This window comes from Bos javanicus, chromosome 7 (genome assembly GCF_032452875.1).
Source record: "Bos javanicus breed banteng chromosome 7, ARS-OSU_banteng_1.0, whole genome shotgun sequence".
NCBI classification, from domain to species: Eukaryota; Metazoa; Chordata; class Mammalia; order Artiodactyla; family Bovidae; genus Bos; species Bos javanicus.
In genome coordinates, this window is record NC_083874.1 from 30,655,064 (window position 1) to 30,669,546 (window position 14,483).

The 14,483-nt window shown below is 36.8% G+C and overlaps 1 protein-coding gene across 1 annotated transcript in view; it reads right to left on the reverse strand.

Moving 5' to 3' along the window:
• SNX2 (sorting nexin 2) overlaps positions 1-14,483 on the reverse strand; it is a 62,739-nt gene that overhangs the window by 27,398 nt on the left and 20,858 nt on the right. Inside the window, exons 2-4 of the mRNA XM_061422952.1 lie at positions 5,678-5,795; positions 1,667-1,830; positions 314-380 (exon numbers count right to left, since the gene is read on the reverse strand). Of these exons, the coding sequence (XP_061278936.1) occupies positions 314-380; positions 1,667-1,830; positions 5,678-5,795 (349 nt within the window). The remainder of the gene's footprint in view (positions 1-313; positions 381-1,666; positions 1,831-5,677; positions 5,796-14,483) is intronic.

A 14,483-nucleotide genomic window follows, 5' to 3' on the forward strand; every position in this document is an offset into this window, starting at 1 on the left:
GCTTAACACACAAGGTAACTATGTGAGGTAATACATTAACTTGATTGTGGCAATCATTTCATAAAATATTAAGCTATCACATTATGATAATTGTGATGTGTATAACATCCTAAATACACACAATTTTTATTTGTCAATTATTTCTCAATAAAGCTGGGAGACAATACAAACCACCAAGCTGCCACAAATTTAAAAATTAGAAGCACCAATTTTAATATTGTAACAATGCATGTAGTTAGGAAAAACAGCACATTAACAACCAAGTTAATTATCAAAAAGTAGCAAGTACAAAATATAATAAATGTTGACTCACCAACTTTCTCTGGATCTGATACACCAATTTCTATATCAAAAACATCTCCATTTGCTTCTTCTTCAATCTAGGAAAATTTTTTTGGTATTAAAGATTCCAATTTGTATTATCATCATAACAGTAATTATAACTTTTACCATCTATCTTTTATTAGGATCACTGCCACATCAAACAATTTGAGAGTCACTCAGCACTCCATTTCTGAAAATCAATGAAAGCTTTTACATTTCCTGTCTATGTGAAAAATACACACACACAAAAAGACAATAGGAAAAGGATAATTGAGAGAAGCAACAGAAAATCTTGTGTTCCTCTGAGTCCTCAGATGTAAAGAAAACTTCTGGAGGAATACTGTGGAATATTTTTGTTCAATCTTCAGATGCAGATTATGAAAATAATTCCTTAATTATTTTTAGTATTACTATTTTTCAAAGCTGTATCTCTCCTCTTTAAAAACCAGGAAGCCGCCATTACTTTTGCCAGTAGAATCCTACATACTTGCAGAAATTATGATAAGCAACTTGAGCATCATGATCTCTCTAATTACCTAGTAAACACATGTTCTTCTTGAAGCCAATAAAAGCACTACAAAGCTCACTGAGGAAAGAAGCAGGAAAAATGATAAACCTATGAGACTACAGAGAAGCACTTCTTATGCCGTTGTAAGTAAGCAATCCCTGTTAACAGTAGTTCTGAGGGAAAGGTTTGTTATTTTCAAGAAGAAAACACAGGAACTGTTCAATCTTTCAAAATTTAAAAGCAACATTAATATTCTAAGACTTCAGAAAAGTATGTTTTTCTAATAATTTTTTTCAAAGTTGCCCTACTGCACAGATTTTTGAAAAGTAAGCCTTATCTGAACTGTAACATATATAAAGCATATAAATCCTAGGTATACAGCTCAATAACTTTTACAAAGTAAACACATCTCTGTAACCAGAACCGAGATCAAGAAAAAACACCATCATTACACCCTAGAAGGCCCTCATGCTTCCTCTCCACTCAGAACACATCCCCTGCTCTGCCAACACAGTGTCAGTCGCTCAGTCCTGTCCGACTCTGCGACCATATGAACTGTAGCCAGCCAGGTGCCCAAGTCCATGGGACTATTACGGTAAGATCACAAATGACAAACTGCCTGACTTGAGAAGGAAAGTGATGTACTCAAGTTATTGGGTTAAAAAGTGTGGGGATAAATTTAGAAACCAAATCACCCAACCTCTTTAGTGTTCTTTTTGGAAATGTCTAAAAGGCTTTGATTACAAATGACGGACAGGAGAGAAACACTGGGTGGGGAACAAAAAAAAAGTTATTATTTACATATTAATTTAGAATATAAACATTTTTCCATACCTCATCCCTGGATCTATCAAAGATCACAGGAGCAGACATACTCTTTGATTCAATTCTGGGAGCAATGAGTGTTGTGGGGGTCACAGGTGTGACTGCAGGAGAAGGTTCTGAGGAGAGTATAGGTTCCCTTTCTGGACTGTCCAGAGAAACTTCCTCTGTAGCTTCTAGATATAAATTAAACAAGTTAGTTGAGGATACTGGTAACAAGTAGAGCAGGCAATGAATTATGAAACATTTTTATATAACCCATAATATCAAAATATTATTTTAAAATAATTGTTATAAATAATTTATGAATCCATCCTTAGTGGTTTATTTAAAACTTTAAAACCAACAGTGATTTTGTTGATTTTAGGAAGAATTCCAGTAAGTCAACATAGTTATCTATTCTAGTGGTATAAAGCTAGTAGGAAAGCAATGATGTGAATAATTCCACATTCATTTGTGTTTGGATCTATAATATATCTAATACTTGCGGTAACTTACCTTCCAAAATCTTGTATTCAGGCTAACATTATGATTCTTTTATACACAAACACAAACTTTATAGCGGAAAGCTGCTCAGAACTATCCCAAATGGGATTAAAAATCCGTTATGGGAAGTCCACAAAGTTAGTAATCTAAAGCAATTAACTGCTAAAGATTACTGGATATTAGCTGAATACACAAATATACACAAAGAAATAGGTGTTTAGGTTTGCATTTAAAGTACTTGTTCACTTGAAAAATCTAAAACTAAATATATTTATAAACAAAACAAATCAATAAACTGAGTGTCTAAAAGCTATGTAACATTGTGCTAAATGCAATGAAGAAACACAAAAAGATGTAAAGTACCATACCTGCCCTCAGGGAGTTTATAATCTAGTCAGGAAAATAAGACACAAGCATGTGGAATGTTAAATAATAAAAGACAAATAACAGCCAAGAGAACAATATAAAGAGCATAACAAAACATTTACCTGCTATATGAACTATAGAACAAACCATAATTTGAGTTGAGATGGGAGAGAATAAGCTAGGCTGAGGAAAATAGGGAATATTTTATGAAACTGAACTGAAAAGATCTGAATGGATTTAGAGAAAAAAATGAGGGAAGCATTCCACAAAAGTGAAACACAGTTGACCCTTGAACAACATGGGGGTTAGGGCCACCAACCCTCTACACAGTCAAAACTCTGAGTATAACTTATATCCGGGCCTTCCATATACATGGCTCCTCTGTTTTAGAGGTTCCACATTCTTGGATTCAATCAACCTCCGATTAAGGTGTACTGTAGTATTTATTAATTTTTAAAAATGCGTATTAGTGGACCTGAGCATTTCAAATCCATATTGTTCAGGAATCAGTCATAACTGAGTAAGTTAAAAGCAAAGCCAGAAAAGTAAAATTTATAATCAGTGGCCAAAATAATAACCACAGTTCTGCTGGTTTATAGAACTGATACCAAGAAAAGGCAGGCAGGACTAGATCAGTGAATGAAACAGGACTAGATCAGTGATTTCTAACCTGAGGTTCTTAGATTCTACAAAGTTTGAGAAAGTAGTAACAACAGACAGTAAGCCATTTTAATACCTCAAAAAGTATATCAGTAATAACATGTTATTTACTTGAAGCAATAAGATACCTCTTGAATTTCTGAGGTATTAAAAATGTCTACTTTGAATTAAAGAGGTACAAACTACTATGCATAAAATAAATAATCTACAAGGATATATTGTACATCACAGAGATTACAGCCAACATTTTAAAACTATAAGTGGAATATAAACTTGAAAAACTGTAAATCACTATACTGTACACCTGAAACTTACGATACTATGTATCAACTATACCTCAATAAAAAAATAAGTCAAAGTTTTTCTTTTTATACAGAAAAAAGTCCCATATATACTAAGTATAAAGATTAACATTTCCTTGAGAGAGACACTTTGAAGGTAAGTGTAAATTGATTATGTCAATGTCAGCTAAGTAACAGTTCACTCATACCACAGACACCAGAGAATTTTTCAAAGAAAGGAATACTTGTTAAACTTTGGATTTGGTATAATCTGCTGAAAAGAGTAAGTGAAATATACTAACTACCCTGGCAGAACCAAGTTCTAAAAGTCTAGGACAATTTCAACACTGGCAACTTGTTCACTCTCACTTACTCCTCTAGGACAGTTTCCTACAATGTGTTCAGTGAAGCTTAGCGCAGGATGGTACTGATGGTGGAAAGGGGCTCTCTAGTTACCCATGTTTGGTGAACATCCTGTAAGTAAGCTAGTAACAGTAACAAAGTCATGCTTGAACTTTTTCTGACGCCACTTCTGACATAATAATAGTATTTGAGATGCTACCCAAAGTATACTGGCATACATACCAATTACAATCTAATCTCATAATGGTTTTAAAATCAGAATGGCTAAGTCACTAGACCAATACCTATAGTTTCTTCTCTTATACAGGTCTTAGGAAACCTAATGATGTCATTATGAAATGTAGCTGAGTTTAAGATAAAAGATAAAGCATAAAAAGTGTCTGCAGATAACAAAAGAAACAGATGGATATTTTTATTGCTTCATCTCTGTTTCTCCTTAAAAACACTGACACTGACCATGGATCAATCACTATGTTTAGTATACTCTGCACTAGGTACACTAACACAAAAAAGATTTTTCCAGTTGAGCCTCATGGGCAAATATTACTGCACAGCCCTGACGTGGCAAACTGTTTGATCAGCAGGGCACACTGTAAACAAGAAAACCATCTTTCCTAGGCAGAGATACAGAGTTCTGCTTTAGAGTTTCACCACACTCATTAACATAGAATTCTGAGACTTAGAGACTCTTCAATACAATGGATAATCCAAGTATTCTATTTATGACCCTCTACTATTAGAGGAATAACCACAATTTTAGATTAGCAGCTACTTTTGTCATCTTTCAGATTAAAAATGCCATGAAGAAACTTCTAAGGATCTCCTAGGAAAAAGTCAAGGAAAGAAAAGAAAAAGGAGTATTACAATTTTGGTTAACTGTCATACTCTAAGTTGTTAGGTAGCTACAGAAAAGGGGAGGGGGTGGCTGGGTAAATGATTGTCTTCACATTTTAATTTTCTGACACGAATTCATAAAATACATGAATTCATCTGCAGTGAAAACTTTTCACACATTAAACAGGAAATTATATGGACCTCTGTCATAGAGGACTGTATTTTTAAATATACTTATATTAAAAAAATACAGGATGGTTTCAATATTCAGCCACTATAAAAGCTGAGGGAGGATACATTATCAAGTTTACATTATCAAGTTTTAACTCAAAGAAAGCCAGTTTAGGTAAATTAAGCTCTCAAACACACAAAGACTTACTATTGCAATTATTTGTGCCATTAATTCTAAGGCAGATGCTGCTTTTTAATAGCCAAACATTAATTTGTATTTAAATTTTAATCTTAAAGCAGGTAATTGTTTTGAAGAGGGTCCAATTTTTTAAAGGTAGAAAGAGACTACACCAAATCCTGCCCCCATATCAAAAATAAATTCCTGAAGCATCAATTTATTCACTTAAAATTGAATCAAAATGGAACCCATGGTAAATACTAAAACATTTTTAAAACAGATTTCAAATATATATAGATTATGAATAAAGTAATTCTTAAGTTCAGAGTTTAATTTTGCTTTGTGAAAAACTGTAAGTAAGAAAGAATATAATCATTGCTATTTCTCAAAGTCTGAATGCCACAACCATTAGTTTGTGTCCAAGTACTGCTCGAAATAATCAAATTATTCATGTGACTTATTTCCAAACGCTTAAAACCAGAAAGGATCACATTCGTGCTTCTCACAACAGTCTTTATTTTTCACAAAGCAAAGTAACTAAAATTTCCTATCCTCCTAAGTCGTTAACAAGAAAAGCCATCAATAGTACTTCACAGAAAATGTTAGTTTTAAGAGAATATTTTGATAGGATATATGCTACAATTGACAATTACTTAAAAAAAGAATAAAGCTATTTACAATTACCTGCAAAAAGATCTTCTCTGTCATCATCTAGCGCAACTTCTGCAGGTTTTGGACCATTGGAGTTTGTACTAATATCTTCTGCAAGAAAGCTAGCTGGATCCGGAGATGATGGACTTGACTGTTAAAAAAATAATTGATAATGGATTGCCATGTTTGTCTGTTATAATTATGTCTCCAGGTACTACAGAAATAGAACATTCTCCTGATAAGCAGAGAAAAAGAATAAGAACATCTATTTACAGTTCCTCCTCTGAGGGTAAGAAATAACCAAAAACACACTTTCACTCACCTCCTTTCTTAACAAGAAGTCACTTAAGATTTAAAACAGAAAATCTTTTCCAGTCACCCAGTTAGCTATACTAATCTGTCAAGTTTAGTTATAATTAACAAAAACAAATTTTAATGTTTTATACAGTATATATAATAGTAAAAATCAGACCTTGCAAATATGTTGCATGAATAAGAAGTTCAAATTAATACTTTAAGAAAAAGGTTTAGCAGTAGTTGACTTAAGACAATTATTCTAAAATTTCTGTATTTTCAAACTAAAAAATTCCCAATTATTTACATTTCAACTAAGCTAAAGGAATATTTTTATATTTCTGAAAGTACAAAAATCAGCAAAATGGAATCAACACTGTAAAGCTTTTAGATTTATCACAGTTTCCTTATAATGTTTAAAACCAGTACTTAAAAAAAATACATAACATAAAAAGGAAGCTGTATATAGCAGAAGTGCACAGCTATATATTTTCAAAACCCAACACACCTGTGTAGTCAGCACCCAGATCAAGAAAGAGAACATTATCAAATCGAGAAGCTCCACTCGTGCTCCCCCCCATTCTTTACCCTCTCCCAACCTAGGATTCCACCAACAAGGATTCGTTTTTCCTGTTTTTGCTCTTCACAGAACTAGAATCATCCAAAACACATTTTTTTCTGTTTTGTTTTTCTGATCTTAATGCTCTGTATACAAGACTCTTATATTGTCGCATGTAATAATAGAACACTCATCTTTGTTGATGTAAATATTCCACTGTGTAAATACACCACAACTGATCCATTCTGCTGCTGATGAGCACCTAGGTTTTCAAATTTCATTACCAGTTTTTTACCACTACCAGCAGTGCTGTATGAACTGTCCAGCATATGTATCTTTTAGCAAACAGTGAACAAATTTCTGTTTGTTATGTACCTAGGAGTGGAATACCTGAATCACAGGATAGGTAAATGTTCTGCTTTAGAAGATATCGCTAAAAATCTTCTAAAGCAGTTATATAATTTACACTCCCCCCAGTAATATAGGACTTCCCTGTAGCTCAACGGTAAAGGATCTGCCTGCAATGCAGGAGACCAGGGTTCGATCCCTGGGTCAGAAGATCCTCTGGAGAAGGGAATGGCAATGCACTCCAGTATTCCTGCCTGTAGAATCCAATGGACAGAGAAATCCGGAGGGCTACAGTCCATGGAGTTAGAGTTGGACACGACCGTGTGACTAATACACACACACCAGTAATATACAGAGCTTCCAGCTGCTTTATATCCTGTCAACACTTAAATATATTTCATGTTTTCACTTAAGCTATTATGGAGAGTATAAAGTGCACATTACTGTGATCTGAATTGGCATTTTCCCGATGAGTAACGATGGCGAGCAGTTTTTCATATGTTTAACAGACATTTGGATATCTTCCTTTGTGAAGGGTCTCTTTAAGTATTTTCCCTATTTTTCTATTGTTGTTATTGATTTGTAGGAGTTCTTTACATAGTCTAGATAGAAGTTCTAGATATGTATCACATATGTATGGAGAATAAAATTTTCTCCCAGTTTGTACTCTTGCCTTTCCACTTACTTAATGGTACATATTAATGAATAAAGTTATTAATTCAGTTCAGTTCAGTCACTCAGTCATGTCTTTTGAAAGCCCATGAATCGCAGCACGCCAGGCCTCCCTGTCCATCACCAACTCCTGGAGTCCACCCAAACCCATGTCCATTGAGTCGGTGATGCCAACCAGCCATCTCATCCTCTGTCGTCCCCTTCTCCTCCCGCCTTCAATCTTTTCCAGCATCAGGGTCTTTTCAAATGAGTCAGCTCTTCACATCAGGTGGCCAAAGCACTGGAGTTTCAGCTTCAACATCAGTCCTTCTGATCAACACCCAGGACTAATCTCCTTTAGGATGGACTGGTTGGATCTCCTTGCAGTCCAAGGGACTCTCAAGAGTCTTCTCCAACACCACAGTTCAAAAGCATCAATTCTTCAGTGTTCAGCTTTCTTTATAGTCCGACTCTCACATCCAGACATGACCACTGGAAAAACCACAGCCTTGACTAGATGGACCTTTGTTGACAAAGTAATATCTCTGCTTTTTAACATGCTGTCTAGGTTGGTCGTAACTTTCCTTCCAAGGAGTAAGCACCTTTTAATCTCATGGCTGCAATCACCACCTGCAGTGATTTTGGAGCCCCAAAAAATAAAGTCTGACACTGTTTCCACTGTTTCCCCATCTATTTGCCATGAAGTGATGGGACCAGATGCCATGATCTTAGTTTTCTGAATGTTGAGCTTTAAGCCAACTTTTTCACTCTCCTCTTTCACTTTCATCAAGAGGCTCTTCAGTTCTTTTTCACTTTCTGGCATAAGTTATTAAGTAGTAAGGGTAAATTATCAATTTTACTTTAAGGCCATTTCTAATTAATAACATTTGTCTGATCAGTTTTTTGAGTAACGATCCCCTACGGCATAAGGACATTTCTTTACAGCTTTCAAAAACAGTTTAAATTCCTTATGGGAAAATTTTAAAAAGCAGTTTTCTTTTCTCTCAGGAGCTCATTACTACATCTCCAAACTCTCACAAAGGTAGGCGTCAACTCACCTTAGCATGTTTTTCTTGAAGGAACTTAAAAACAAATAAGCTTTTCCTATAAGCTTTTTCCAGAAGATGTTCCTGACAACCCTCTAATTGAGTATGGTTGAGTGGTATATATGCTTCCAATGCATATCTGTTTCTTTTGTCATAATTTCTCTATTACCATTATTATCTATTTATAGACTAACAACTCTGTATAGAAAGAAAAATGTCTTATTTCTTTTTACCAGGTTCCTGGCAGCGAACACTCAATGACTATCTGTTAACTCAACTCTAAGAAAATAACTATGAATGTGTGTAAGAAATGGCAGTAAGTCTGTCAACCAGACTGTCTACAATAAAGTTTGAAATACCTTTAAGTATATATACATAAAAATAGCAGAGTGGCTCCAACACCCATTCACAGAAGAGGAATTGCTGCAATTTGAGGAATAGCTAAAAAAAACATCTACCCCGAACATTACAGTTAAAGAAAAACTAAGGGCTTTCTCACTAAGAGCAAGAACAAGGTAAGGATGTCTGCTGTCATTACTGCTTGTCAACATAACGCTGCAAGTCCAAGCTAATGCAGTAAAGATAAAAAAGGAAATAAAATCCAGAAGAACTGACAAAGGCTTCCAGAACTAATAAACAATTATAGCAAGGTTGCAGGATACAATGTTAACCTACAGAAGCTAATTACTTCTATATACCATCAACAAATAGAATTTGAAATTTAAAAAGAAAAAAATACCATTTACATCAGCACCCAAAACAACTAAACACTTAGGAAGAAATCTAACAAAATATGCACAAAATCCCTATGAGGAAAACTAAACAATTCTAATGAACAAAATTAAAGAACTAAATAAATGGAGAGATATTCCATATTCATGAATAGGAAGACTCAATACTGTCAAGATGTCCATTCTTCCTGACTTTGAACCACAGGTTCAATGCAATACCAATCAAAATTCCAGCAAGCTATTTTGTGGTTATCGACAGAATGACGACAAAGTTCACACGAGAAGCACAAAACCCAGAAGAGACAGTACATTACTGAACGAGAAGAACATAGTGGGAGGACTGCAGCTCCTGATCTCAAGACTCACCATGAGGCCACAGGAACTGACACAGCATGGGACAGGTAAAAGAGCAAACAGACCAGTGGGACAGACAGAGAACCTAGAGATAGACTCACTCACTATCAGCAAGTCCTTCACGGATGGCAGTCTTGTGGCCAAGGGGCTTGCGTAACTCAATGAAGCCATGAGCCATGCCATGCAGGGCCACCCAAGAAGGACAGGTCATGGTGGAGAGCTCTGACAAAACATGGTCCACTGGAGGAGGGAATGGCAAACCATTCCAGTATTCCTGCCTTGAGAACTCTGTGGACATTATGAAAAGTCAAAAAGATATGACACTGGAAGATGAGCCCTTCGGGTCAGAGGGTGTCATGTGCTACTGGGGAAGAGTGGAGAAATAGCTCCAAAAAGAAGGAAGAGGCTGGGCCAAAGTGGAAACAACACTCAGTTGTGGGTGTATCTGGTGTTGAGAGGTAAGTCTGATGCTGTAAAGAAGAATAAAGTATAGGACCTGGAATGTTAGGTACATGAATTAAGGTGAACTAGACATGGTCAAGCATGAGATGGTACGAGTAAACACTGACAACTTAGAAACCAGTGAACTAAAATGGATGGGAATGGGTGAATTTAATTCAGATGACCATCAGGTTTACTTCGGTGGGCAAGAATTCCTCAGAAGACATTGAGTAGCCCTCATTATCAACAAGAGTCTGAAACGCAGTTGGGTACAATCTCAACGACAGAATGATCTCAGTTTGTTTCCAAGGGAAATCACTGAACATCACAGTAATTCAAGTCTATGTCCCAACCACTAGTGCTGAAGAAGCTGAAGTTGAACAGTTCTATAAAGACCTACAAGACCTTTTAGAATTAACACCAAAAAGAGATACTTTTTTCATCATATGGGGATTGGAACGCAAAAGTAGGAAGTCAAGAGATACCTGGAGTTAAGAGGCAAGTTTGGCCTTGAAAATGAAGCTGGGCAAAGGCTAACAGAATTTTGTCAAGAGAGCACACCTGTCATAGCAAACGCCCTCTTCCAAAAACAGAAGTGACAACTCTAGACAAGGACATCACCAGAGGGTCAATACTGAAATCAGTCTGATTATATTCTTTGCAGCTGAAAATGGAGACGCTCTCTATAGTCAGCAAAAACAAGACCTGGAGCTGACTGTGACTCAGATCATGAGCTCCATATGGCAAAATTCAGACTTATTAAGAAAGTAGGGAAAACCACTAAGCAGTTTAGGTATAATCTTAATTAACCTTCTGACTGTACAGTGGAGGTAACGAATAATTCAAGGGATTAGATCTGATACACAGAGTGCCTGAAAAACTATGGATGGAGGTCAGTAACTACACAGAAAGTGGTGACCAAAAACCAGCCTAAAGAAAAAGAAATGCAAGAAGGCAAAGTGGTTGTCTAAGGAGATGTTACAAATAGCAAAGGAAAGAAGAGAAGTGAAAGGCAAGGGAGAAAGGGAAAGATATAACCAACTGAATGCAGAGTTCCACAGAACAGCAAGGAGAGATAAGAAAGCCTTTTTAAGAGAACAATGCAAAGTAATAGAGGAAAACAACAGAATGGAATAGTTTAGAGATCTCTTGAAGAAAATTGGAGATATCAAGCGAACATTTCATGCAAGGATGGGTAGGATAAAGGACAGAAATGGTAAGGACCTAACAGAAGCAGAAGAGATTAAGAAGACATGGCAAGAATACACAGAAGAACTATACAAAAAAAGTCTTAATGACCCAGATAACCACAATGGTGTGGTCACTCACGGAGAGCCAGACCTCCTGGAGTATGAAGTCAAGTGGGCCTTAGGAAGCATTCAGTTCAGTTCAGTTGCTTAGTTGTGTACGACTTTTTTGCATCCCCATGGACTGCAGCACGTCAGGCTTCCTTATCTATTACCAACTCCCAGAGCTTACTTAAACTCATCTCCACTGAGTTGGTGATGCCATCCAACCATGTCATCCTCTGTCGTTCCTTCTTCTCCTGCCATCAATCTTTCCCACCATCAGGGTCTTTTCAAATGAGTCAGTTCTTCACTTCAGGTGGCCAAAGTATTGGAATTTCAGCTTCAGCATCGGTCCTTCCAATGAACATTCAGGACTGATTTCCTCTAGCATGAACTGGTTGGATCTCCTTGTAGTCCAAGGGACTCTCAAGAGTCTTCTCCAACACAATTCAAAAGCATCAATTCTTCAGTGCTCAGCTTTCTTCACAGTCCAATTCTCACATCCATACATGACTACTGGAAAAAACAGAGCTGACTAGATGGACCTTTGCTGGCAAAGTAATGTCTCTGTTTTTTAATATGCTATCTAGGTTGGTCATAACTGTTCTTCCAAGGAGCAAGTGTCTTTAATTTCATGGCTGCAATCACCATCTGCAGTGATTTTGGAGCCCCCAAAAATGAAGTCTGTCACTATTTCCATTATTTTCCCATCTATTTGCCATGAAGTGATGGGACCAGAGGCCATGATCTTAGTTTTCTGAATGTTGAGCTTTTAGCCAACTCTTTCACTTTCATCAAGAGGCTCTTTGGTTCTTCGCTTTCTGCCATATATGAGGCTATTGATATTTCTCCTGGCAATCTTTATTTCAGCTTGTGATTCAACCACCAGCATTTCTCATGATGTACTCTGCATATAAGTTGAATAAGCAGGGTGACAATATATAGCCTTGACGTACTCCTTTCCTCATTTGGAATCAGTCTGTTATTCCATGTCCAGTTCTAACTGTTGCTTCTTGACCTGCATACAGATTTCTCAGAAGGCAGGTCAGGTGGTCTGGTATTCCCATCTCTTCAAGAATTTTCAATTTATTGTGATCCACACAGTCAAAGGCTTTGGCATAGTCAATAAAGCAAAAATAGAAGTTTTTCTTCAACTCTCTTGCTTTTTCGATGATCCAACAGATGTTGGCAAGTTGATCTCTGGTTCCTCTGCCTTTTCTAAAACCAGCTTGAAAATCTGAAGTTCACAATTCACGTATTGTTGAAGCCTGGCTTGGAGAATTTTGAGCATTACTTTGCTAGTGTGTGAGATGAGTACAATTGTGTGGTAGTTTGAGCATTCTTTGGCACTGCCTTTCTTTGGGGTGGGAATGAAAACTGACCTTTTCCAGTCCTGTGGCCACTGCTGAGTTTTCCAGATTTGCTAGCATATTGAGTGCAGCACTTTCACAGCATCATCTTTTAGGATTTGAAATAGTTCAACTGGAATTCCATCACCTCCACTAGCTTTGTTCATAGTGATGCTTCTTAAGGCCCACTTGACTTCGCATTCCAGGATGTCTGGCTTAGGTGAGTGATCACACCATCATGGTTATCTGGGTCCTGAAGATCTTTTTTTGTACAGTTTTCCTGTGTATTCTTGCCACCTCTTCTTAATATCTTCTGCTTCTGTTACGTCCATACCATTTCTGTCCTTTATTGAGCCCATCTTTGCATGAAATGTTCCCTTCATATCTCTAATTTTCTTGAAGAGATCTCTAGTCTTTCCCATTCTGTTGTTTTCCTCTATTTCTCTGCACTGATCACTGAAGAAGGCTTTCTTATCTCTCCGTGATATTCTTTGGAAATGGGAATATCTTTCCTTTCCTCCTTTGTCTTTAGCTTCTCTTCTTTTCTCAAGAAGAAAAGCTGTTGTCTGAAGGCCTCCTCAGACAACAATTTTGCTGTTTTGCATTTCTTTTTCTTGGGGATGTTCTTGATCACTGCCTTCTGTACAACGTCACAAACCTCTGTCCATAGTTCTTCACGCACTCTATCAGATCTAATCCCCAGAATGTGTTTGTCACTTCCACTGTATAATTGTAGGGGATTTGATTTAAGTCATACCTGAATGGTCTAGTGGTTTTCCCTACTTTCTTCAATTTAAGTCTGAATTTGGCAATAAGGAGTTCATGGTCTGAGCCACAGTCAGCTCCCAGTCTTGTTTTTGTTGACTGTATAGAGCTTTTCCATCTTTGGCTGCAAAGAATGTAATCAATCTGATTACAGTATTGACCATCTGTGATGTCCGTGTATGGAATCTTCTCTTGTATTGTTGGAAGAGGGTGTTTGCTATGACCAGTGTGTTCTCTTGGCAAAATTATATTAGTCTTTGCCCTGCTTCATTCTGTACTCCAAGGCCAAATCTGCCTGTGACTCCAGGTATCTCTTGACTTCCTACTTTTGCATTCCAGTCCCCTATAATGAAAAGGACATCTTTTTTGAGTGTTAGTTCTAGAAGGTCTTATAGGTCTTCATAGAACTGTTCAATTTTAGCTTCTTCAGCATACTGGTTGGGGCACAGATTTGGATTACTGTGATACTGAATGCAAGCATTACTACCAAAGTTAGTGGAGGTGATGGAATTCCAACTGAGCTACTTAAAATCCTGAAGGATAATGCCGTTAAAGTGCTACACTCCATATGCCAGTAAATTTGGAAAAGAAAGCAGTGGCCACAGGACTGGAAAAAGTCAGTTTTCATTTCAATCTCAAAGAAGATCAATGTCAAAGAATTTTCAAATTATCACCCAATTGGGCTCATTTTTCACATGCTAGCAAGGTAATGCTCATAATCCTTCAAGCTAGGCTTCAGCATTACGTGAACCAAGAAATTCCAGATGTACAAGCTGGATTTAGAAAGGCAGAGGAACCAGATATCAAATTACCAACATTCGTTGTATCACAGAGAAAGCATGGGAATTCCAGAAGAACATCTACTTCCACTTCATTGACTATGCCAAAGTGTTTGACTGTGTGGATCACAACAAACTGTGGAAAATTCTTAAAGAAACAGGAATACCAGACCACCCTGTCACCTGAGAAGCCTGTATTCGAGTCAAGGAGCAACAGTTAGAACTAAACATGG